General features: G+C 41.3%; 1 protein-coding gene across 2 annotated transcripts; it reads left to right on the top strand.

The window, feature by feature from the left end:
- NT5E (5'-nucleotidase ecto) lies at positions 1-26,356 on the top strand. Of its 2 annotated transcripts, XM_059842514.1 has the most exons (9): positions 6-397; positions 4,997-5,219; positions 10,813-11,001; positions 15,467-15,664; positions 17,081-17,232; positions 20,601-20,713; positions 21,518-21,663; positions 23,176-23,376; positions 25,044-26,356. In XM_059842514.1, exons 1-9 carry the CDS (start codon positions 77-79, stop codon positions 25,199-25,201), a joined length of 1,701 nt encoding a protein of 566 aa, XP_059698497.1. In that variant the 5' UTR covers positions 6-76; the 3' UTR covers positions 25,202-26,356. The 2 variants fall into 2 exon arrangements, with proteins under 2 accessions (XP_059698498.1, XP_059698497.1); XM_059842515.1 differs by lacking the exon at positions 21,518-21,663 and having other exon boundaries at positions 1-397; positions 20,601-20,709.

Genomic DNA, 26,356 nt, shown 5'->3' with positions numbered 1-26,356 from the left:
GCCGCTGCCCAGCCCTCCTCCCCGGCCTCAGCCAGCCGGTGCTCGGAGCGGCGGAGCGGCGCTCAGCCCCCGCGGGATGGCGGGGCTGTGCCTGTGCCTGTGGCTGTGCACGGCGGCGGCGGCGGCGGCGGAGCTGCGGCTGACCCTGCTGCACACCAACGACGTGCACGGGCGGGTGGAGGCGCAGGGCGCGGGCCCGCGGAGCTGCGCGGCCGGGGCGCCGGGATGCTTCGGCGGCGTGGCGCGGAGAGCGGCGCGGGTGGCGGCGGAGCGGGCCGCGCACCGCAACGTGCTGCTGCTGGACGCCGGGGACCAGTACCAGGGCACTGTGTGGTTCTCCCGCTTCAAGGGCCGGGAGGCGGTCCACTTCATGAACCTCCTGCGCTACGATGCCATGGTAAAGCGGGCCGGGGGACAGCGAGAGGCGCGGTGGGGTCTTCCCCTCCCTCTCTCCCCTTGGGTGCCGGGTCTATTCGTGCCTTTCCTCGCCCGATGCCGGTTTTTCGCTTTGCCGCCTCCTCCAGTGCATAAAGTTGCATCAGAAAAGGCTGTAGGTAATGCTAAAATCGTGGCCAAAGGCAGGTGGGAGGCAGGCGAGGAGAAGGGAAGTGATTTGTTGGGTAGTGGGCTCCCGGCCGAATTAAGTCGTGAGCTGGCAGCCCCACGGGTAGCCAGAAACCGGGAGATAATGACAAGGCTACCAGAGTGATGCAATGGAGCTCTCCTTGGCAGATGCGGGCAAGGAACTGGACGGGCTCTGTTGGAGAGGGGTTGGCAAGCCATGGAAATGACCCCAGCAAAAGCCAGGCGAAGGGTCTGGTCTGGAACAGGGGAGTTAACTCTGCCTGAGGCTCGCAGCCTGTCCTGCTTTGGTCCTGAGGGAGGGCACTGGTGGCACAGGTTGGCAGTGCTGTTTCAAAGGGTGGAGGGTTTTAGTTTTCATCAATCCCATCCTGTTTATGTCCAGTCCCCTCAGAGCTGTGGTGATGACAGGGTATATAAGGGGCTGTATACAAACAGCCCAGAGATCAAAACAGCGCCTTAGTGAGGAAGGTCTCTGAGACCGTGCTAATCGCTCGCTTTTACTCTGCTTCTTTTGGTCATGCAAGTGCTGAGAGGAAGGTAGAATTTGTGGCTGAGACTGGGGGATGTCACTCCATATCCTTAAATCTTTTGTCTCAGAGCAGTGCTTATTTTGCTTGTGTACAACTCCGGAAAGGAGAGAGATTAAAGTCATGTTTGAGCATGTCTGCTGTTATGAGAGTGACTGGATCTTTATTTCATCCCAACTGTCAGCTTGAGAGGAAAATCTTCTGGGCATATCATATTCTCTGTCTTCTTCTTTTTTGCTTTGTCTGGAAAGGACGGTGCTTTCCTTTCCAGGTGAAAATGGCTTCGCCTCTGTATTCCTTCTGCCTCAGGATAGCTGTGGAAGGGAAAGTCATGCCCCGGTGCACTTTCTTAGGCTAAGCACCAGACAGACAGGTCTGTGAGGGATACTGCTCCCTGTTCACGTCCCCCAGTGAACGGTTTTCTAATCGTGATACTAACATTAACAGGGTCTTTCCTCTGAATGATGATGGAGAGGAGTGTATGCATTCAGGACTCATCCTCACTGAGAGCTGGGGAGAACCATGGGATTCTGCAGTGCAAGAAATAGCTTGAGGTGGTTTTCCTAAGGCTTTCTTCGTAAGGCTTTCTGCTGTCTGTCATTTTTCAGTCTTGCGCTTGCTGGTATAACTGGTTCATGGGCAGCCTGCGAGCCTGTACAGTTCCTGATTATATCACAAGAAGAAATTTTTGCAGGCAGCGTTGAAGTATTGTTTAGGTTTTGTTTAGTTCCTACATAACTTTTAGAAAAGTTATGTAGGAACAATCTGGTTTTGGAGATAGCAAAAATTTTTCATCAAAATAAGCTTTAAAAATAAACCCACCCCATACCAGATATCCGGAGGCTTGTGCTAGATGTGAATGCCTTAGGCGAAGTAGTCAACCACTTGTTCTCTGTGGAGGTGCTGCTTATTACAATTTGAATAGAAGGTGACAGGATAGATGCTAAACGTTCTGTAGCTTCTCGCTCTTTCTCGGCTGCCAAAGACCCTAAAGAATAGATGCCCAGTGTCGGGCAGTGCTGCAGCATCTGTTTCTATTCTTCTGTCTGTGGACCTTGGGGTGCCGTGCAGTGGGGATGGTGGCTGGCTGGGGACACAGGGAGCAAGGTAAGAGCCGCACTGAGAAGGGTGAGCTAGTGTTTCTTTAAGCAGAATTTGGGAAACCACATCCCTGACAGTAGGGGTGGGGATTACTGAAAGTTTAGAAGTGAGCTACAGGACTAGGATTACAAACAGAATGAAGGAGGAAGCATGAGTCATTAAAGTTGTTACAGCATGCGAGTAGGAGCAATAGGAGGATTTAGGACAGCCTGGAAGCATTAGTGGTTATCTCCACAAAGAGGAGAAATTTCCTTTTTTAAGTTAACCTTTTTCTCATTTATACCTTTCACCTCCAATCTGTTTTCTCCTGTTTCGTTTCCTCCCAAAAATTTCATGGCACCAGCCTTTTTTTCTGGTGTAACTAAGACTAAAATCCAATATAATTCCTCAAAGGCAGTAATTGGAGAGGTGATACAAGTCTTCTAGCTTTACTTTTAAGTTTCATCCTTCTGTTAATTTGTCTCCTGATTTTTGAAATATTTTTATAGTTGCTGCTTGTTCAAAACAGGATTATATAATCACATGTTGTGTGCCTGAATATTTCTGTATATTCCCCTTTGTGACTTGCACTTATGCTGGCCAATGGATTCAGTTTTGGTTAAGGAATATTGCACAGGTGCAGAGTGCCAGGAGGTCTGGGTTTAAGGGCAGTTAGGTAGAGTATAGCTACCCAAAATGGTCCACATCTTCCTCCTCAGAGGAGAAGCAGTGTCAAAAGTAAAACTGTATTTTTAGCCACAGCTAATTTTTCGTTAACAACTTAGTAACCAACCACCCACACTATGGGAAAAGTTTTGATTAAAGCTAGTGTCCTAATGGACATGAAATAATCCAAATGCACGACAACAAAGCCAAGAGAAACAATATTTCCTAACTGGTTGGTCGGGTTAGGATTTTGGGGTTTTTTTCTTCCAACAAGCTGGTGGCAGTTATATCCCATTCAATTTCTTAATTCATTTGCAGCCTTTTTTTTGCTGGGGTTTAATTGCGTATTTAGGAGGAACAGAAGGCATGCGCACTAGCCAAAAGGAAAGAGCTTTTGACCATTTCTATACACTCTACCAGTCCATAGATATCTTTTCAGAACATCCAGACAGCATCAAGATGAATGTCTTTTTTTTCTCTCTCTCTTTATTAGTATTTTTTTTACAGCAAATTAGATTGCACTTAGAATACAGTTAGAAATGGAACATAATTGGAGTGCACTGTGTCTTCCCAAGTCGGGATTTTTTTAAAGATAGTTCTTGGTTCTTTTGGAAAAGTGCTGCGGCAGCACACAATTTGGCTCCTTCCCAGGGGTGTGAGCAGTGTTCTCACCAGTGTCAGCAGGAACAAGCTGATTTCCAATGCAAGTTACTGCTGATATCCTGAAATTTCCACCTAGCGTTGACTACCTGCCTGTGAGGATAAAAGGAGCCAGGAATCTTTGTCTGTCAGAAAAGAAAGACACTGCCAACCAATTGATTGAAATACTGAGCTCCCAGACCTGTGGTGGCTTAAGGTGCTCCCTGGTTTGGAACATGATCAGGGTTAATGTAATCAGGGTTGATACAGCCATTTGCAGATTAAAAGCTGGGGCAAGAACAGCTGGGTGTGTGGGTTGTTTAAGTAGAACAGAATGATACATAAGCCTTCTGAGATGATGAATGCAGCTTTACTCACTTAATTTCAGAATGAAATTTTGAAACACTTTTGCCTGGAAGAGTTGGCCCATTGGCTTTGATACCTTCTACGTGCTTTGCTCCAGCTGCAACCTGAAACCTCTTATAGATTTATTATTTACCAGGTTATACAATTGTAGTGTTTCTGTGGCTACATCTTTTCCTTGCCTAACACCTAAATATGTTACAAAGTCCTTAAGTGTATAGTCCTTGCTTCTGCAAAATGCCATCTATGGAAGTTTTGCTGGCTTATCACCAAATTCACTGGCACAGGCATGTGGCAACTTAGGCTGAGCATGAAAAAGGGGCAGGTAGGAGAAATTTCCCTCAAGGCAAGTCCCTTTCTGAACCAAAAGTTCTCATCTGGGTGGTATTGCCTTGCTAATAAATAAACAGGACTGCTTGTTTCGTGTGGCAGTGTTGACACTTTGCTGTGCTCAGTGCACATCCACCTGTGTGCGCACACACACTGTGCATTGGCTCTGAGGCCTCTCCCTCACTGATAAACATTACATCTTCCATAGGCAAGTAATGATATTGATGGTGGATAGGAAATTCTTTTTTCTTGTTGCATGGTAAAGCACAGAAGAACCTTTACTAAGTGCAACATAAGTATGTTTTAAAAACTGTAGTCCAAGCACAAAGCTCTTAAAATTTTCTTAAAGAAAATGCTAAATATCAACGACAATATTTGTTTTCTTCAGTATTTAAGCAACGTATTTTCCATACACAAAATATATGTTTGCCTTTGTGGTTATTGTTAATCCTCTTTTTTAGAGCTAAAGGATGTAAAACGAATGGGTTTTGATCTGATACACTGTCACAAACAGATAGGTTTTGGATTTTGAGATCTGTGTCATGTATCTGTATCACATTATCTGTACTTCACATCTGTATCCATGTAAGAGAGTCTGAAAAACAGAAACCTACATCTAAAAAGAAAAATAACCCAACCACTTCTTTGTTCATGAGAAACAGGAATGTGTTAGTTTAGACAAGTTAGAGTTTTCTTTCATAGAACGTAGACTTTGTTTTCTCAAACATACCATGTATATAACTTATGAGACTATTTACACCAAATAGTTGAGGTAGGGTCTTATATTTTCTTCTTGTTTTTTGCAGGCTTTGGGTAACCATGAGTTTGATGAAGGTGTGAGTGGATTATTGGATCCTCTTCTTAAAAATGCAAATTTTACAGTCCTGAGTGCAAATATTAAAGGGAAAACTCCATTAGCAAATGAAATGATGAAATATGTTCATCCTTTAAAAATAGTTCGTTTTGACTCAGAGTCAGTTGGAATTGTTGGCTACACTACAAAGGAAACTTCTTTTCTTTCACAGCCAGGTATGTTTTCTTTATTATGTAAGTTTATGTCCTTTGTTTCTATTTTGCTATTTGCCTGCTTTTTTAAATCCAAAGATGAATGTTTGCAGCAGAAAAGTAGGAAGTCTGTTGTTTTATCAGTATTTACTTGTATTACTCAACTTTGCCTGATTTTTAACCTTAAAAAGGCTTGCCAACATTAAAACCCTCTTTTATACAGACCTGGACCATATCTATGAATATCAGAAAGTCACTGAGGTTGCAGGAGAACTCAGGGGTTGTTGGGATTTTTATTCTTGCTTGGGTTTTTAAAGTTATATTCCGTGATATTTTACAGTTATTTATCCATTTAACTGAAAGTTAAAACATGAATACAACTTGTCTCTAGCATGAAGTGTGACATTTCTCTGCGTGTGGAAATTTTTTTCTTGGATGCCTCCATGCCCCAAAAAAGAAGAGGTTCATACTTGTTTTTGAAGCAAAAGTTGCCCAATATGTTTTTAGCCTCTCAAAATATTTGCAGAAGTTTGACTATAGGAGGAACACCCATTCAGCTTTTACCACAATTGCTTCATTCATGAGTAAAATTAGAATTGATGAGGAAAAAGACTTCTCAATTTCTGACTTTTTTTTCCAGCATTTCAAGGGGTTTGGTTTGATGAGGGGTTTGTTTGGGTTTGGTTTTTTAGTAAAATAAAGTGGTCTACTGGAATGAGAAACACATTTAAATCAGCTGTAGGAGATATGAGTCACTGCCGGCTCAGAGTTCAGCCTACATGTAACAAAAACAGTTTCTTCCCTGGGTTTTGCAGTTAGGGATACTCTTAACACTGCTTTGAAACACTTTCACATTGAAAAGGGACTTCATTATTTAATATATTATTTCTCTTTCTATTGCTTAGTAATACAGAAATAGTGTATTGTTTTCCTGAAAAAAAATGAATATTCAATACTTTGAGGAAGTATTAGAATATAAAAGTATTCCTTCTGTGCTTTTTAATTCTAATGCTGTATGTTTAACCTGTCAAGAAATGGGCATCTGAGGTCTGAATAGACTTATTGATCTCACTTCTATTTTTTAGTGATGTGGTATTGGGTTCCTGTCTTTTTGTCCCCCAGCAAAAAAGAAAATGAATCAGGTTTTTGTGTAGACAATAGAATTTTACCTGTGTCTGAGGGCATGAGGGTAGGTATCATCAGACGTCATGCTAGGTTTGAATAGTGACAGCCAATACTGTCCTCCATTAGGGAGTAGTAAAATCTGCTGCTGCTCTTCCTTCAAACACCTGTGTCGGGGCAGTGAGATCATCAAAGTAACCATCGTGCAAATAAATACACTAGGTGAAAATCCAGATAGTGCTGGAATGATTCTGTGAAGCATTTGAATACATTTCCAAAATGTATCCAAAAGTTAGCAATTTTGATTCAGACATCATAACCAATGCCTCAGTATGCTGAGATACTGTAAGAGACTGCAGCTAGATAAAAAAGCAGAGGTAAAAGGGTAGTCCTGTTAGCTCCATAGATGGAGCTGAAGCATCCCTAAGGAAGTATATCCCACAGTGTAACTGAGCAAAAGGCAGAGGAAATTCTAACAGCAATATTTATAGTGATCAGAGTTTTTCTAGTTTTCTGCTTTGCCTTTTTGGTGTGTGGAGGAACATTTAGAAGCTTTGAAAATGTGAACTCGGGACACATTAATATACCTCAGTGACTACATCTTGCCCATGACCTAGCAATCCTTCAGACTGGTAAAATCATGGCAGATATGGGTCAGTGGCTAAATAATTATCAGTCTGGTTCCTTATATTCAACTGATAAGGGACCTTGCTAATTTTGAATTCAGCATCTTGCTAATCTCTACACATTTCTTCCTGATGATTCTGTTTTCTCTGCCTCTGTGTGCTTTGGCATGCTCTACACTCCTAGGGGTTTAATTGCATATTTAGGAGAAACAGAAAGCATGTGCTCTAGCCAAAAGGAAAGAGCTTTTGACCATTTCAATATACTCTAGGCAAACAGGAAACTTGAGAATGCTGAAAGGTGAATTCCTGCATTACTGCCTTTTGTGGAAGCATTTTGTGAGTGTGAATTCTCCTGTTGTTAAATCTCCATAACTTCCACCCAGCTATGAAATTACAACTTGTACTTTTCATAGTCTGCTTAAAAAAAGGTTATCAAAAGACTTGAACAGAATATGAAGTCCTTAAATCTCAGTGTTTGCATTGGGAGGGACCATCTAATTTCTGCTGAAGGTACTGTTAATGCCACTGTTTGGAAACCATAGGGATGGGAAACACATTTATAGATTCCAACCAATTGGCAGTTTTTCTGGAGTTCTCTGTTTTGCTATGTACAACTATCTCAGTTGAGCGCCCAGCAGGTTTTTCCATGTCCTGAAAGAGCAGCTCTTAACTTGGCACACAGACACAGTTACCTGTGTATTTACTTTCTAGTATTTAATGGTTCCAGCCCACTTGCTTTAGTTCTGTAATGTTGTTTGGTCCACTGTATTTTGTTGTATAAGGTGTAAATGCCAGCCTACTTACTCTGTAGTAACCTTACAGGCAGCAAAATATTTACTTAAACTATCAACCTGGCAGAGTTTGCAAATGTGGAATTTTAAATTGCATTTATTCCACTTTATTTTGGCTATCTTGCATAATATTTTTAACAGGCAGATGGTTCTTCTCCCTTGTTCTATTGTAACAGTTTGGCTGTTTTTTTCTGAAACTCTGTCTCACCTAAAAAGAGAAGAGGACGCCAAATCAGCTTAAAACCTTGAAAGAGAAGTGGAATACTGACATGAGCAATAAGTTAGTAATTTTGATTCAGATTGTTTTGAAAAATTCCCAGATGAGTGCTGAGCAACATACTGCTTTTTGCCTGTTTTCTTAGAGAATTGAACACTGTGTAGTTGCTATTATAGTTCCCCATTGTATAACTTTCAAACCTGCTGGCCCTTTTCATCTCAACTACATCAAATACTCTGATGACTAGGATGCAAAGCTGTGTGCAGTGCCATGGCTAGGCCATGGAGAAGGGCTGAAAGAAGCCCCTGCAGCCCCAGGCAGAATTCCCTTTCTGAGTGCAAGGCAGACAATGGGAGATCAGTGGGTGGGTGGATTGGCAGTGGGATGACCCACCCAAGCTCTGCTGTCTGTCTGTCCTGACATGACAGTCCTGGGAGAGGGATGGGCTTACCTGCATGGGATGGTCCTTGTTCTTTCCCTCCTGATGTGAGTGGGTTTGTTTTGATACCTTTTATCTACAACTGCCTGAAAGAAGGGTGTAACAAAGTGGGGAACAGTGTCCTTCTCCTAAGTAACAAGTGACAAGCCAAGAGGAAATGCCCTCAGAGTTTTTCCAGGGGAGGTTCACATTGGATTTTTGGAAAAAATTCTTCTTGGAAAGGGTTGTCAAGCACTGGAACAGACTGCCCAGGGAATTGCTGGAGTCACCATCCCTGGAGGTGTAGATGTGGCACTTAGGAACACAGTTTAGTGGTGGATTTGGCAGTGCTAGATTAATGGGTCAACTCTATGATCTTAGAGGCATTTTCCAGCCTAAAGGATTCTATGATTCTGTGGGTTGAAGACTAATAATAGCATGTCTTCAAAGCAGAAGGCACATTTGTAGGCTGCAGTGATGTAGAGGGATGACAGAGCTGGTGCTGATGAGGACAGTTTTTTTGTCATGGACCACCTGGCTACTGACCATGGAAGAAGTTAGCCCACAGCCACCTGCATGCTGGCACAGCTTGTCAGCAGCTCGTTCCTGCTCTTTGTTTCAAGAGCTCAGCTCTCTTTGCAGAACTGGTCCCCACACCAGTGGGGTGCAGCTGGTCCATGGTGGAGGGAGGAGTACGTGAAGAGCCTGCACTCAGGGATCAGGTCTTGCACTTCCCTTTCTGCCAACAGCTCTGCATCAGGTCCAGGTGCTGTCAAAGGCAAGGATGTGCAAAGAGGGGCTGAAGCCAGTGGCTTCCTTAACTGTGGAGAAGAAGGCTAAGAGGGAACCAAATGCAAGTCTTCCACTGGTGTAAGGGGATTTTTTAGAGAAGAGAGGGACAGAGACTTCCCAGAGGGGAAGAGAAAGGACAAGGAACAATAAGCTCAAGCAGTAACAGTGGGAATTATGGTGGGACTTAAGGAAAAAATTTGTCATGGTAAGCATGGTTAAACTATTAAATATGTTGCCTAGAGAAACTGGAATTTCAGCCAGCTCAAACTAGACCCTGAGCATCCTCATTTGGCTTTCAGTTCCTGCTTTGATGGGTTTTGGACTACATGGCTCCTGGAGGTCTCTTCCAACCTCAATTAACTTCTGACTCTTTGATTCTGAGAAGAGGTCCGCAGGAAGAAAATGTGGGGATGCACTGCACAATTCACTCTGCAATGTGCAGTACAAAGATTCCCTCGGGCACTAAAAGAACTATTGAATGGGTGTGGTGCTGAACCAATTTATGTAACCCTCTTTTATCTCTTCCATTGTAGCAACTTCCTCCTCATTTCCTGAAACATTTTGCAGTGGACTGTGAATTTGTTTCACTCCTCCCTTTGTTGTTAAATAATGTAAATATTTTTACTTTAAAGGCATTTTTTGAAATTATTTGAGCAAACAATTCTGCAGGAAGGAGAGGAATTAAGTAGAGGAGGAATTGGTAGAAAAGTCACTTGGTTGTCTTCTTTTCTTCACCAGAAAGTCTAAGTTCACAGTTGGTTGAACCTGTCCTTAAACTCTACTCTTAAAACTTTGTCAGGGAAATTATCCTCTTGCATAGGAAGTCCTTTTGTGCAACCCAAACCATTGTGCCCAGGATAAAAACGCCTGTTATTCTAGTGTTCATGTAATTGTTTGTCACATTAGAGTAATTTCAGCAGCCACAGAAAACTTGCAGAAAAACTGTTGTTTTCCCAACATCCTTGTCCAGAAAAGGTTTCCCCTTTCCAGACTTTCCATTCCTTACGCTGTTGTTTCAGGATGGTAGCTCAGACATGTGCTCTGCTGTATTGGCATTACTGAGACTGGTTCACGTTAGGTGAGATTGTTTGTATGAAAAGGCAATTCAGATTTTAATGAATTCAGACTTTGAAGAAGCAGCTGTTTAAAGCCTTGAGCAGGGGGGGGATAAAGGAAAGAACAAGATGAGCGTGTAGTAAAAAGGGAGATTTTAACTTGAGAGAAGATAGATGATCTCAAAGAAATACAGTAGGGGAAAAGAACCCTTTGTAATAGAATAAAATTGTTTATATGCAAACACTGGCACATTTAGTTTCCTTTCTCTAGTTAAATAATAAAAGGCATTAAATTTTTCATCCTGCTATTGATGCCACTGAATTTTTTACAGAGTTATAACTTTTTTTAGTCTAGGCTATTGCATACAGCTTGTTGCAGAAATGTTGTATTAGTCTAAGCACACAGGTGCTCCTGAGGGACTGAAAAACATTGGCTCAGATCAAAAGCTTGAACCAGCTAAGGATATTTGAAAGTCACTGCCATTCAAAATCCTTTTAATTATACAAACTAGTATCTGACGTCAACTACTCTATTTCAAACTAGCAATTAAGGTACTTTGTAAGTAAATTCTTTTCGTTTATTTTCTTTTTTTAAGGGGATGATGTAACCTTTGAAGATGAAATTGAAGCCTTGCAACTGCAAGTGAATAAACTTACTGCTATGGGAGTGAACAAAATAATTGCACTAGGACATTCTGGTTTTACCATGGACAAAAATATTGCTCAAAAAGTGAAAGGAGTGGATGTTGTGGTTGGAGGACATACAAACACATTTCTCTATACAGGTATTTTACTTCTTACTAAAATGTTGCTTCTGAAGCTAAGCTGAAACTGTTTGTCTTTAAACTTGGAGAACTTTCACCAATATAGTTTACTGCTGGCTGCACTCAGCCAGGTTCATAGCTGGTACATGTCCATGGAAGAAACCAATTCAAAACAGCCTGTGCACACCAAGTACCACAACTCACTGAGAGCTTCCATAATGCTGTGGATGTTCAAGGTGACCTATGCAAAGTGGGGAAGAGGAACAAAGGCTGTAATACCCATAAATTACTGCTAAACATGCTGTACTTCTTTCAAGCTCACACCTATAAAAGAGTAAATTAGTTGCCTACTTTTAAACATGCGTGTGACTTAACCAGAAAAATCAATCATAGAAGACTTCAAAACTGCTACTGGTGTTGATTTTCTCCGTAATTTGATTCCATATTCATAGGTCTTCATTTAGTCTGCCATTAAAATACTTTCCCCAAGATTCATCTGTTTTTTTTCAATACCTATTTTGATTTCTGACTTTATTCTTCTTTTCTCTAGAGGCAGATGTCATTGGAGAGATAATCATTGCTGATCTGTTTTCTCCTGCAGTAATGCTATTTTAGGCAACACCTACCATCAGCTGCTTCCCCAATGCTGTTACCTTCCCCAGAGAGCTAGGACACAAGTCAAAGAGAGGCTGTTTTATTGTTCTGTTTGATTGATTTTTTTTTAAATTCTTTAAATTTAGCAGAAAATTTAATAACTGGTTGAGACTATAATGGGAATTTTTTGTAGTGTTTAGAAAAGTTTCCTATGTGCCCTAGTCACAGGGATAGCATTATGTACCCTACCCTAGGAACTTGACCACTTAAAAGGTTTGTACTGTCATCCTCTCCTCTCCTTATTCATCTCTTCTCTGTTTCTCATGCCTTTTTTGTCTTATCTGGACTCTCACCTTTTGTTATCTCACTTGTTAAAAAGAAACAAATGCATGCCACAGTTACACATTGAGCAGATCAGAATATCTCTTGAATTTGGCCTCAGGCAATAACTTTGATGACTAATCTGGAGGCACAAAGCATTTACACACCTACCTACAAGTCAGAGCTCACAAACACTTTGCATGGGGGTGCAGCAGAGAAGTAGCCAAAGTGGAAGAAGCAACAGGATGGACCATCCCAATACCATGTGTCTAAGAGTGACCAAGGGGGATGATGGAGGGTACTGGATGAGCATGTGGAGACACTTTACTCAGATCTGCCCATGTTTCCCACCAGATTGCAGCTCAGGGACTCCCCAAGCCAGAAGTGGTATCTTAATATTTGCTGGCTCCATGGCTCCATCTCCTCTTGACTACCTTCAACTTCCACAGCAGCCTGTAGCAGGGCCTTCCAACACTGACCTGCACTGGCCACAGGGACCTTGGTCTTGTCTTGGGGTGCAGCCTGCAATTTTACTGAATTGTTTTTGAGATGGGAAAAACAAGGATGGATTCCATAGCCAAAGTGTGCAGTATTCCTTGTGGATTTACACAGTGGAATCCATATTCTCTTGCACAGTCTTGTTGGCCAATGCCTGTAGAGAGTTTGTGCCTCATCGTGGTAGCCACAGTAGTCAAAATACCTTTTTGGGTGTGATCCAAAGAGACACCACATGTCACGATTTGGAACCATGATGTGAAGTGCTGCAGGAGCTGAGACATCTGAGTTCATATCCTGTCTAGATCTGCAGGAGTTTGCAAGCACACCTCTGGTCATCCCAGAGAGTAGCCTGCTGTCAGACTAGACTATGTCAAGCTGTTCCACCCCTCCCCATTTGAAGCTGTCCAGGATTCACAAGGCCAGAGAGAGCACACTGCAGGAGACTCTGCAGCCCTCAGGTTAAAAATCTCAGCTAGGAATGAGTTGGCCCCTTTTACAAGCTCTCTCCTGATTTGATAAAACAAAACTGTCTTACTTTTTTTATTAATACTGGCAAAGTGAGAAAAATAAACAAAGTAATGTCTGGGGGAGATAAACCAAAAGTATCTATTTTGTCAAAACACAATTTTTGACAGAATGTGGTCTGAACATATAATTTTTGTCCCAAGTGCTGTGAAACACTTGCTCACCCATTCAGGAGCATCGTGAGTGCAGTTGTGAACCATGCCCTGCTGAGTCAAAGCCACCAGTCAGCATTCCCAGAGGAACAGCCGCATCTGTGGAGGTGATTTCACTGCAGAGTAAAACATCTGATTTCAAATGTCTTTCTGCATGTCTCGATGCTTATATTAAGCTTATAAGCTCTTATTTAAATCAAGAGGTGTAATCAATAACTGGCAGCAGAATCCGGGAGAATGTTCCATCTCAGTCGAAGTGGAGATGTATGAGCTGTGCAGCCTGTTCTGTCATGGAGGTTTAGAGACATACTGCCCATGGAGACATCTCCACAGAGAAATCTTAATGTAAGGGTTTCATCTTGGATTAGTCCAACTTGTCTCTAAGATGTTTGCCAACCTCCAGTTTATGCACAGGTTATAAGGCAAATATCGCCCTGACTTGTTCAGGTGTGCATTTGGTTTGTAGAACTGATTCAACCAGCAGTGGTAGTTTTGTGTTAGAGCAGTTAAATTTCTGGTTTTCATCAGAACTGATGTTATGAAAATGTAGTGTGTTGGCTAAAACAGGGTAAGAAATAGGAAAGTGTTACATGTTCTTCAGTCACCCAGTATGAATTTCTGCATTTGTAATGAAGCAGCATCTCATGCCTTGATTGAGCATGAGTCCTAGTGCTGCGTTTGTTGGGGTAAGATGCACTGAATAGTCTTTGCATTTCAGAAGGAACACATCTATCTTACAAGGGAAAGATGTCATAGTGCTAATTAATCCTGAAAGGAAGCATCAGAATCAGAAAGTATCTTGTTAGAAAACAAGAAATGAGTAAGACTCTGGACAAGCACTTAACTACACACAGCTGATATAAATTGTAATAATGCCTAGAAAGAATAGCTTTATCTTTGTAATGCTCTGTTCATCTGAGGGCTAAAGAAGAACAAGAAAAAAAAACTTATTCCTTTTTCAGTTCAGAAAACCCCAAAGCCACTTTTGCGTGCATAACTCCTGGAGAGTCCTCATTAGCTACAGGATTTCTTTCATTCTTCCCTAAATAAATGAATAGTTACGTGGCACTCCAAGGAACCAACTCTGTTGGCCTGGCTGAAAGTAGAAAATCTAGTTCTGTGGTAAGTTTGGCTCAGTTTGTTGCAGCTCCTCTCCCTGGAGAAATAGGAGGGATTAAAGGGATATGAATTGTATTAGAGTTCTAGCAGGAATATTTATCATGCTGCTTATCCTAGGATTGATATTAAGTAAACTGTAAATGGAAGGAAACAAGTTGTTCTGTGAACAGTGGAAGTGAAGAGGCTGCTTTCCTTGGGATCCACGTCCTCTGCACCTGCTCCCCCTGCCCCTGCCTTGCCAGCAGCCCAGAGCTCACCAACACACTGGTGGGAAATGCCACCACCTTTGGGACTGGAATAAGGAGCAGGCTCTGAGGGAGCTCTGTCACACAGCACGTGATGGCTCTTGGAGCTACCCAGCCTTGGTCTGACAGTGGGGCAGAAATAATGACAGGAATAACAGCAGGGACAGATACTACTCAGCTAATGTTGTCAATACTCAGATAATGTCAAGAAGACATGGAGAAGCCTGGTACCCTTGAGGCAAGAGCTGTGCTGTGCAGTTCCAGTTTCCTTTGCTGCTTTCTGGCCTGTGTGGTTTCTAAATCCTGTGGCCAATTGAGCTATCTCTTTTTTTCTGCCAGTGCCTCACCTTAATCTGTTTCCAAGTCCTATCCCTAGGCATCTTTCAGACTTTTGAGGTTAACAGGAGTTTTAAATCCATGACCAAACAACTTTAATGCTAATAAAGGTTGGGTTTGCAGAGGGTTTACAGGCTGTCTGAAATTTTGGAGGCTGTTTGGTATAGTGAAAAAAAAAAAAAATCATCTGGCTCTATGTACAAATACACAGAACTACTTGTAGGTATTCTGTTTGCCTATTAACAGTAAAATGCATTTGACTTTTTCAGACCAAGAAGTCTGATGTATGTTTTACTTCAATTCTTATTTTCTGTGTGATGCAGAATAATGTAGTATGAAGACTCAACAGTAAAATTTCATCCAGTGGCTGGTATATTTGCATTACTGAGGGGTTTAGATTGCAATAATTGGAAAGAAAAGTTGTTTTGTTGCTGTTGCAATGTGATGTCGTGGCAGAGTGTGCTGTCATAAGTTCAAAAAACACTGTGGTATTTATTTGAGTTCTTGTCCTGAAAACAACATTGTCTCTTGTGAGATAACTCAACAATCAAATGTCTGCATGTTGTCCAGTACAGCCATGGCTGTTTCTATCCTGGCTGGCTTTGTTAAGGCTGAGAAACATTTGAAATGTCACTGTAGTAACTCCTTGAAGGTCACATGGGCTGAAGACCCACTTTTCCCACTTGTTCTGTGCAGGCACCCCACCCTCCACTGAAGTGCCAGCTGGCCCATATCCATTCATGGTTGACTCAGATGATGGGAGGAAGGTGCCAGTTGTACAAGCTTACGCTTACGGAAAATATCTTGGTTACTTGAATGTTACATTTGACAAGGAAGGAAATGTAGTTGAAGCTGTTGGAAACCCCATTCTGCTGGACAGCAGCATTCCTGAAGGTATGTGGACTAGGAGTTTGAGTTTGCCTGCAGCACTCTCCTACAAACCAAGTCTTGTCATGTTAAATACAATGTCGAAATAAAAATTCAGCTTTTTTTCTGAGCTTGCCCATCCTCTTATGTGTAAGGTTCAGCCTATGTAGCAGTTGAATATGCATGCATTCAGAGTGTGTTTTTATCTACTTAAAATCCCTGAAAGTCCTTTTGTAAGAGCTCAGGTGATACAATACCTTACCACTTTGTAGAACCTGTTTTTGCTAGTCCTGTAATTGTGATTCAAAAGATTATGAGGACTAATTTACAGTTTTGCCAGAGGCTGGGCTCTTCAGAGCAGAGTTTAGAGCAATATAGGAAAGTGGAAATGTTCCAGGAAAAACTTGAAGTACCCTGCCAAGTGCTCTGCCAAAGTGCAAATACAATATACAAACTCATGAGTTCTTGCATGTAGTACTAACTGTGTTAAAAGTTTTAACTCTGAATCACTTAAAGAAGTGGGAGGAGGAGAATCTCTCTGTCACTCTTTGTTTGTAACTCTGAGCTCTATTAACTGTTTTTTTGTCAGCTCTGCAGTTACCCTGGTTTTCTAATCTGTTTCTTCTCCAGTGTTTGCTGTATGAAGTTCTGAGCTTTTATCAGACTTTCTAGGTTCTATCTGAGTATTTATAAAACAAATAGTTTAAAAATTATTTGTTAATAGATATTGGCTGTGTTATTCTCAGTGACCTATTAATGTAGTGAGACGATGAAACTTTACATTCTCCCTCTGAAGTCAGTAAAACTTAAAATTCAGATACACTGGTGATATAATTTTATAAATGTTGTTCTTGCTGACAGGTGTGAGGAAATTGATTAAAACTAGTAGCTGATATAAAATTGTTGTAACATCTGTCTACATATACAAGTATCTTAGTTTTTTTCTGAAATAATTAAATTTTCACTCGAGAGACAGATGTGCATAAAGAATTCATTTCTATAAAGTGTTTATTCCCTGAAATTGACATTTGAGCCATTTTTCCCTTTAGCACAACATTAAAGGGAGGATATTACAAACAGGAAAAAAATGCATTAAAGACCAATCTCACTTGTATTTTTAAAATTCTCTCACCTGTCAAGGTAAGTACTAGAAACCCCATCAGTCAGAGCTTAGAACAGGACTGGGCAAAAGCAGAGAGAAGGTAACCTTGCTGTAGCACAGAACTGGCTTATTCCCTTGATTGTCCTGTCCTGCCTTCTCCCCTTACATGCTTTTTTTTTGAAGTGAATATAGTTGCCATGTTGCTTGAGAAGTTTTTAGGGAAAGTGTAACCTTTTAGAATCTTGAACACCTTTTTCTTTTCCTAAGGTTTGTATTCACTGAAGTGTCATTAATATGAGACATGTATGATGCTTATTTTACACTTTTATATTACTTTACAGATGAGCACATTAAGGAAGAAGTGGAAAAATGGAGAGAAAACCTGGGGAATTATTCTGAAGAGGTTGGAAAAACTAGTGTTTACTTGAATGGTACAAGCCAAGCATGCCGTTTCCAAGAATGTAACATGGGAAATTTGCTTTGTGATGCTATGGTAAGATGTTTTCACCACTACAGTCGGCAATTACATCTAAGGGTTACTCCAGAGCTGTCCAGATCCAAACTCCAGAGCTATCCAGATCCAAACTATCAGCACATGGGCTCTGTGCCTGCTTTTCTACAGTGCAATATCCAGCGTGTCCCTAGAAAGACCTGGCAGAAGCAAGGCTGTAAGGAATGCTGCTGTAGAGAGTAAGCAGCAGTTAATTCTTTGTGCATAGCCCCATAGAGAGAACAGCTTTTTCACAGATGGTTTTGAGGCTGGTTTTGGAGGGACGTGGCTGTCTGATCTAAGAGCCCAGCAAGGAGGAGAGCTCAGCTCCCCTGGCCCTCTCCTGCTGCTGGCCCCTGCTCACAGCACTCACCCTCCGTCCTCTCATTACTCACTGGGCTTTGCCGTCACTTCAGTGCACTGGCACAGAAAACAAATCTGGGTATTTTTCTGCCAAGCTTCTGACAAGAATTGTCCCCCTTAAGAGCCCAAAAGGTGCCAGCCGAAGCAAGGAAGGGGTGGGAAAGGCCATGAACCCTGCTGGGCACAGAACACCCCGGACCAGAAGGAGCCACCAGCCCCTGCTGTGTTCTGACAGGCACTACTAGGCTTTAACAGTCACCTAACTCCAGAAAAGTCTTTTTACAAGAGGTCACTTCCAGTTTTTAAACTTCCTGAGTTTGACTGTTTTACTGCCCTGAAGCAACACCATTTCATTTAAGTGTTTCAGGGAAAAAAAATGCTAATGTAAATGTTTCCAGAAAATGAACTTTCCCATAAAGGGAAAGTTAAGGGACAATTAATAATCAGGACCTTTGACCTAGATGTGTCCCCAAAGCTATTTATGTAGTCCATGGTATTGCTCTTATTATAGTCCTCAAAATAATTCTCTAGTTCATGAGCTGATTTTCAAATCAGACCGATGTTTGGGAATTCTGCATACAGTTCTCCTAGAACTGGAGCATCTTGCTTTTTTTCTTCTGCTAGATTTTTTAATATCTTTATTTGCAAAAATGCGAACAAATGCTTAGGCACTTTTCAAGCTTAAAAAAAGTAACCCTGTAATCTTTCAGAAAATCTTGTAGATTTTCTTGCGATACATTTTTTCTTAGGGGGTCAAATTCTGTTTTAGTTCAATCAATGTCCCTAGACAATCAGCTGCAGTCATCAGAAGATACATAAATTTCTCTGCATGTTGCCTTACCAGTTCTGTACTTGGTTTCCTGTCTGCTGTCATGTGGTCAGATGTATAAAGGTAAAAAATTGAGCGGCCTAATCCACAAGATTTAATATTTAGAGTTGTCCTGAGAAGTGGAGAGAATAAGAATTGCAGAGGACTGATGGAATATTTGTGCTGGGTCAAAACTGAGGTCCATTTAGTTCAGTGATGCATCTCAACCAGTAACCCAGAATCTCGGAATAGAAAGGTTGACAGGACTAGATGGCATTTTACAAAGGACTTTAAAGGGAGGACCTTAAAGGGACCCAGAGGTGAAAAGACTCTGCAATTGGTAACAGCACTGTGTGAGCCCCTCTTTTAAGCTGCCTCAGCTCAGGGCTGGGAAGTTGCAATCCTTTGATTGAGTTACAAACCTAAGCATGGATCTGGCCTCAGGGCATGACTTTGATGACTAAGCTGGAGGCACAAAGCATTTACACAGCTGCAAGTCAGAGGTCACAAACTCTTCACATAGGGGCGCAGCAGAGGAGTGACCCACCCGGAACACATGACAGGATCATTTGTCCCAAAGTTTTGTCTCCAAGAATGACAGAGGGGATAGTAGGGGACAAGCATACTCCTGGACAAGCCTGTGGAGCTGCTGTGCTCAGATCTGCCTGTGTCCCCCGCCAGTTTACAGCTCAGGCATTCCCAAGGCAGAAGTGGTCTCTTGACATTTACTGGCTCAACTGGAACATGTGAGGAGAGCAAGAAACAACAGCAGGGAGAGAGAGAGGGAGAAGGGGAGGGAGACGGGAGATTAGTTCCTGCGGAGTGGCTCCACAGCCCTTTGCCTGCCTCCAGCCTTCCCAGCAGCTGGTGGCAGGGTGTTCCACGAGGGACCTGCACATCCTGCAGAGACCTTGCTCTTGTCAGTGCCTAGCTTGCTGCTGCCCACTGCCTGCATAACTGCTGGGGCTCAAGTGGTCCTTGCTCTGGAGCACTTGCTTCCTATCCACCATCACACCACTCATGATTTTATAGCCTTCTTGAATATTTCCTTCTGATCTCTTTACCTGGTCATGTCTAGGTCAGACATTCCAAGTCTACATCACCATTCTACATTCAGAAGTTTTTTGTGTCTTTGGCCATCCTCGTCACCCCTCTCTGAATCTTTTAGGTTTTTTATCAATTCTTGAAATGAGAAAAGACACAAATTCCTACCCAGCCTCCACATGCCCTTCTTAATTTCATGGACTTCTGTCATGTGCTTCCTGTACTTCTGTCTGTAAGAATGAAGAGTTATGACCATAGTCACTCCTGTATGGAAACCAGTCCATCCTTTCTATTTTCCTAGGTCATTTCAGCCTTTTCCCATTGTACTCAGTTATTTCTGAGGATTAACACTGGAGGCTTATCATCCTGATGCAACTGGGCAAATACCTGGTCTCCGTTTTCTTTACTATTATGGATGTCACAAGCAAATCCTGTCCTTGCATTTTGTCAGAGCCTCACCACTGAACTGCAGGGGACACACTGCTGTGCAGAGTAGACTTTCTGATTTAGTATGCCTATTTCCTGTTCTTCCACTAGAAGAACTAGAAGGTTCTATATATTTCTAGTTACCCAAGACCATTCCAAATATTAAAAACCAACCACAGAGAAGCTGAAAAAACTTAATTCCCTGCAAAAAGTAATTTATTTATATGCTAATATATTAATTTATTAAATTAATTAATTTAATTTTCTTAAATTAATTTTATTAAATAATTTATTAAATTAATATATTAATTTATTATTAGTTTATTATTTCCCTAAGAGATTTTAATGAGCAACAGTATTTAAGGTCCTCTTCACCTCTCAGTTCCCCAAATATGCTTGAATCATTTGTCTTTATCACAGTCACTGAAATAAAAAATCACTTTTCCTTTGTTCAGCTGGCCTGCCTTGGCCATGCCATAGACACACAGACTGGGGCAGAGCCTCAGAGTTCATTACAGTAAAGGGTAAATATTTTTCATGTTAATAATTTTAAAAGGCAAAATACTTCTTTGGGTTTTTTAGTAACTTAGTATTTTACAACATGGCTGAAGATGTCAAAAAAAAAATCAAAACCTTTCTGTCTTTTTTTATCTCAGATTGTATTTGGTGTAAATTTCCAGAGCCTATAGGAAGTGAAGATAAAATCTGTTTAAACATTTTCCTTTGGTAGCTTTCTGAGAATATTGGGCACCCAGATAAGAAGAAATGGAACCACGTTTCCATGTGCATCCTGAACGGAGGTGGGATACGGTCACCCATTGATGAGCAGAGCACTAATGGTAGGTAAAATTACCAGCTGAATGGCAACTTCATCAGATAGAAGGAATCAAGCAAGTTATGTCAGCCTAAGCACAGTGATAGGTATGGGCTTGTTCTGATGGGTTTGCACAGTGTTTAGATGTCATTTCAAACTTTCGCAGACGGTTTGTCCATCATTTGAGCACATCTGCACTCAGGCTGATGTTGACAGAAGTCTCTAGCATTGTTTGTACACAATGCTTTTTACAATTTCCCTCTCTCCTTGCTGCCTTGGAACAAAGGAAGCTCTCCTGCTGTACAGGGTCATCTGGTATGGTCGCTGTGAGCCTTCTGTAGTCTGCTGTAGAGTAAGTAAATTCTGGGGTTTCTAAGGTTTTAGTTTTTATTTTCCTGATACCATGTAAATGCAACATGAAAACAAACAGATTTCTCAGTTTAGCTAAGTCTTTCTGTAGGAGTATGTGAACAAATCTTAACAGGAAAAAGTGCCTGACGGAGTATGAATAGCTGTGCTTCATCTTAGATTGGTGCCTTGTCATGTATTTTAGTAGCTCTGTTCTAATAGCAATACATGCAGTTACACCAAACTCTGATTTATTGGTCTTGATACTTGCTGGTTCTTTGGGAACCTGCAAAAAATATGTGAATCTCACCCCTACAAGCCCTCATTTTCTTAAACTGTATTTGCCATGTTCCTTGTCAAAAACATGATGTTAAACAATCCTAAAATAATTCTGTAAACAACAGGAAAAAGAAACACCCCCCCTCCCAGTAACAAAAAAAAAAAACCAAAAAAAGAAGTGAACAAAGTCTCTTTCCCCCAGGTAGCATTACTGTGGAAGATTTGCTGTCTGTTCTGCCATTTGGAGGTCGTTTTGATATGGTCACATTAAAAGGCTCCACACTGAAAGAAGCTTTTGAGCACAGTGTGAGGAGATATGGAATAGGAAGTGGAGAGCTGCTGCAGGTTGGAGGTATATTTTCTTCTTTCCTCTTCTCAGTTTTCCAAAACAGCCATCCCTCCTGTTGGCCTTTTTACATCTGGAAGCCTTTTTTTAAGAATGGAATGTCAAGCTGGCCATACATCCTTGCCCGTGCCTCTCACATGCCAGCCAGCAGCCGCTGTTTATCCCATGTGTGTTTAATTGAGCCACTGCAGCACACAGCCCATCGCTGCTCCCTTCAGCAGAGACAGTGCTCCTGAGCTTCCCAAACCCATAATGGCATCAGTTTAACACTGCAATTAACCAGGGGAAAATAGAATTTAATATAGCTGTAACACAGAAATAGCTACAACAAGCTCGTTTTTAGTTCCTAACTGGCAGCCTACCTGAAACGCCAAACTGCATAGCTGTGCTGAATTTCAGTTTATCAAAATCATTTTGTGCAATTCTCTAATGATTGATGACAGTTTTAGAATTCATCCAACTGGGCTATGGAATTGCTCCAGTGAATTTCTGAATATTTTATGGATGAACACTTAATATAAAAAATCTACTCATATCTTTAATTGCAGCTCTCTATATGTTTATCCAGATGTGTATTAGGCTACAGTCATGTCTATTCGTGGTCTCTTTGTGATTTAGTGCAGATTTTATTGTTTAGTTAGCAGAAGAGCTGAACTTCAAGGGCATTCCCTCCCTCCAAGTCTCCCATCCCATACACCCTGACAATGTGATCTCTCACACGCCACAGACACAACCTGTGTCTCACACTTTCACCAGTAAGTTCCCATGTTCTTAGGTACCTCTAAGGTAAAACAAGAACAAGCTCTGCTTGCTTGCTCTCCACAGAAAAAGAAGAAAAACAGTAGCTCTGGAAAGTGTTTAGGATGAAGATGCAGAGCAGGAAGAGTGCCAGGGTTGGAAGAGCCTCAGTGCTTTGAACGACCTTTAGTGGCTTCCTCATCTGCAGATTCTTGGCAGGGCTGCTCTGGGGGTCTGGCTTTCCCCTGGCCTTGATCAAGAAGGCTCACAATGAGAAATTTTTCTTCTACTACAGTGAGGAGACACTGCGGTGTACAGCCCTGGTCTGGCTTTCCTTTTTCAGGACACTGCCTATTATCCAGAATAGCTACCAAGTTAAGTTGGCTGTCTGGCCTTATAAAGAGTCATTTCAGCCAACAGGCCAGGGAAATGAGAAAGCATGTGACTACAGAAATAAGGGAAGGTGATTTTATCTTGCAGCAGTACAATCCCATGACCAGTAATTTCCTTTTGTAGAGTAGTGATGAGAACAGACATCAGATAAGTAAATGAGGTGGGACAGTGCTTCAGCCATTCTTATTTCTCTGGAATATTCTTGTATAGAAGTTGAGTAAGTGTGCAAAGAACACGGGGCATTAACTGGTGCAATTCAGAACAATACAACTCTCAGTCACAGAAAGTAATGCAGAGAACCAGCTGAAGATGAGGGAGAATGCTGCTTCTGGCCCTCTGTGTTCAACATGCCCTGCACTAAGTGGCAGTCAATGTGTATTTTTGTAGGCATCCACGTGGTCTATGATCTCTCCAGAGCCCCAGGAAGCAGAGTTGTTAGCTTAGAAGTGCTTTGCACAGCCTGCCGAGTCCCAGCCTATGTCCCACTCCAGATGGATGGAATATACAATGTGACTCTGCCATCCTATATGTTATTTGGAGGAGATGGTTACACTATGCTGAAAGACAAAAATCTGGGCTACAGTAAAGGTAAGGGGGGTACAGTCCAGGTAAGTATGGGCACTAACAAGGTAGCAGACAAACAACTCCCCAAAATGAAAAGATTTTTCTACAGTACAAGCCTCAGACTTTTTGCCTATACTCAGTGATTAAATTTGCTTCTACTCTGACAGTTCTGGCTTGCTAGATTTGGTTGTGGACAGCAACTCCGTTAATTTTTCAGTTAAAACCACAAAAGTTTCAAAGAGAAACATTATCAATTCAGCAGTGCTCAGAGAGCAGTCCTGAAGTTGTGGTAAACCAGAAAAGCAGCAAAGAATACGGAGAGTACATCTTACACTGCCTTGCACTTGTACTCATTACTGAACAATGCACCAAAAAGGTGCTATTTTCTATAGACCTTAAATTTCCACTGTATAGAAGTATTTAGAAAGACACAATCATCACCTCCACTGTTAAACAACATGCAGCTCAGGTGAACAACAGAGGGTGAGGGGAAAGATGCCAACCTGCTTGAAGGGAATTAGCCTGCCCAGCCAAAACCAGGGACCCCCAGGAGCTCTGCAGGCAGGAGAAAGCAGGGTGCCACAGACATGACACCACAGAGGTGGAAGAGAGGTGTTTTATAATGCTTAAGGTCCTCTATAAGGCTTTTTTTAAACAAGGCTTAAGGTCCTCTAAAGCTGCATGCAAAGTGTTAGAATGTCTGTGTTTGTACAATTGGTATTGCCCATCCTTTAGGATGAAGGGAAACTTGAAAAAAAAATTGAGATTAAAATCCATTATTTCTGAAAACACAAAAGGGGTGTAGTGCTGTATTTTTTAAAAAATGTCTCATAAGAGCCCATCTACATTTTTGCAGAACTTTAATTTTGTATTTTAATTTTGCAGAACTTTTAATTTTGTTCCGCTTGTTCATGGTGAAAGAATGCTTTTACCTCAAAAATTTTCCTTCTGGATCTTTGTTAAAGGCTAATTTCTTGTTTCTACAGGTGTTTAAATTTAAAGTTGATTCTCACAGGTACAACTGGTGTTTTAAATCAAGTTCAGCAAAACTTGATCTAAAACATCAGCCCTACTCATGAGACTGAGAAAGATCTCTAGGAATAGTTAAAGGGAACAACCTGTAAGGTTCTGGTAAAGTCTTTCAGTACAACAGTAGGGTAAAACTGTTCTTAAGATGGAGGGCTACCCTTTAGTATTTTAAGAGCTTGGATCAGAAGGGGTTCATTGCATGGTTGGCAAAAGTGACTGAAAAGGCTCTCCCCTGAAGTAGATCTCCCACGTAACACCTTGTGCTTGTGTGCACACAAGCAGTGCCAAGACTAGAAACTTCTAAAAAAAGTAAATTTGATAAAGTATAAGCAATAGCTTTGCCAGGTCTACAGCCCTATACCCCAAACAGGTGGGAGACTATCACAATCTATCTGAAGTGGAAAATACCATTGTAACAAATTCAAAACAAAACAAGCCAGACAAAACAAAAATAATTTGAGTGTGCAGTGTGTGTGTTTGTAAAATACAAGTTGCTACCAAAAATTCTGGTTACAAACCACCACAGGTGATGTGTGCTGATTCAGAATGGCAAATCATAGAAAACAATTTGATTCTTGAGCTAAAACTGGAATGTAGGCAAGTTCTTACATTTTGGTGAAGAGCTTGGCAGATGCAGAGAAGTTTTGTGTTTGTTTCTTCAGGTGAACCTGACGTTGAAGTTGTTTCCCGCTACCTCCAGAGAATGAAGAGAGTCTACCCAGCAGTTGAAGGTCGAGTAAAATTTTCTTCTGGAAGTCTTATTGAAGCAAGTCTCACCTTGATCTCTGTATTGTTGACTGTAACATTCTTGCACACTTGATTTTTTGTTTGGAGGAATACAGGAGGAGAGATGATACTGAGGAAGCTGTAAGAGACCTGTTCTCTTCTGTTACACCTGACAATGAATGAGCAGTGAGGTTGCTGCATGTGGGCAGTGAGCAGCCCCCTGCCTTGTCTTTAACCTGGTGGTGCCACTGGAGCACTGTGTGCAGAGCAAGGGGGCAGAATCCACAACTTTCCTTGGTCAGAATCAGCAGGTACCTGAAATTGAGGACTCAAAAGCAGAGTTCCAGTGAATACTTACTGCTCAATCATAAAACAGTGACAGACTGAAATGGGGTATTATAAATTGTCAAATTCTTTGAGCTGCTTTATACAGTGAGTTATGAACCTGATTCCAGACATAAACAAGCTTCTAGAAATGGATTATTATAGATATATATGCCTTTCTTTGATCTCCACTCAGGGTTAAGGTATTCAATCTAATATCTCTCCTTTGCTTCCAGTCATATTTACCATACCTACACGAATGCCTGAAAGAGCTGGATTAAACACTGTGCCATTAAAATCATGAGGTTTATTAATTATGCAATTTTAAAAAGTTTTACTTTTACTACTGAAAAAGAAATATCACACTTTTATTTTCCATTAATAAAGGATGCAATGAAAGCTTGACTTGACTTTGACCAATTTTAACAATTTGAGTATTCTTCACTCTTAAATATGACCAGTTTGGGGACTGTATCTAGAGTGAGAACACAATCTGTGACTGTATTTCATATAAATATGCTCACTTTTAAACTTCTTCCAAAGAACAAAGCACACAGGACTGCTGCCGGTTACTCTGTATTAGCAACATTCCAAGAAAATGCCAGATACAGGCATTGATTCCTGCAGCACTTCTGGCATCCTTTGGAAATAGTCAGGTAATGGGGCATTTTACAGCATAACCTGGCTTTATGATAACTGTGATTATGTCTCTTCTATGGGAAGGCTTTGTTTAAAAAAATAGTTGTAAGAAATCAAATTAAATGCTAAATGTACATTGCTGATGCTTTATCAAGAAATGACTGCTTGTAAACAAGGATAAAAATATTATTTTTCCAAGATTACTGGGAATTTTGACATCAACATGTTTGGGTTGTTTAATGCTGTTTTAAATTGATTGTTTTGAATAAACTTGCTACGTCTGTAA

Source organism: Haemorhous mexicanus, chromosome 3 (assembly GCF_027477595.1).
Source record: "Haemorhous mexicanus isolate bHaeMex1 chromosome 3, bHaeMex1.pri, whole genome shotgun sequence".
NCBI lineage: Eukaryota > Metazoa > Chordata > Aves > Passeriformes > Fringillidae > Haemorhous > Haemorhous mexicanus.
Note: the sequence above shows the minus strand (reverse complement) of the source record. Positions and strands in the feature narration are given on the sequence as shown.

Coding starts and splice junctions, on each gene's coding strand:
- NT5E (XM_059842514.1), top strand. CDS start 77: ATGGCGGGGCTGTGCCTGTGCCTGTGGCTGTGCACGGCGGCGGCGGCG. Junction 17,233..20,600: donor ATTTGCTTTGTGATGCTATG/GTAAGATGTTTT, acceptor TTCCTTTGGTAG/CTTTCTGAGAATATTGGGCA. Junction 21,664..23,175: donor AGAGCTGCTGCAGGTTGGAG/GTATATTTTCTT, acceptor GTATTTTTGTAG/GCATCCACGTGGTCTATGAT.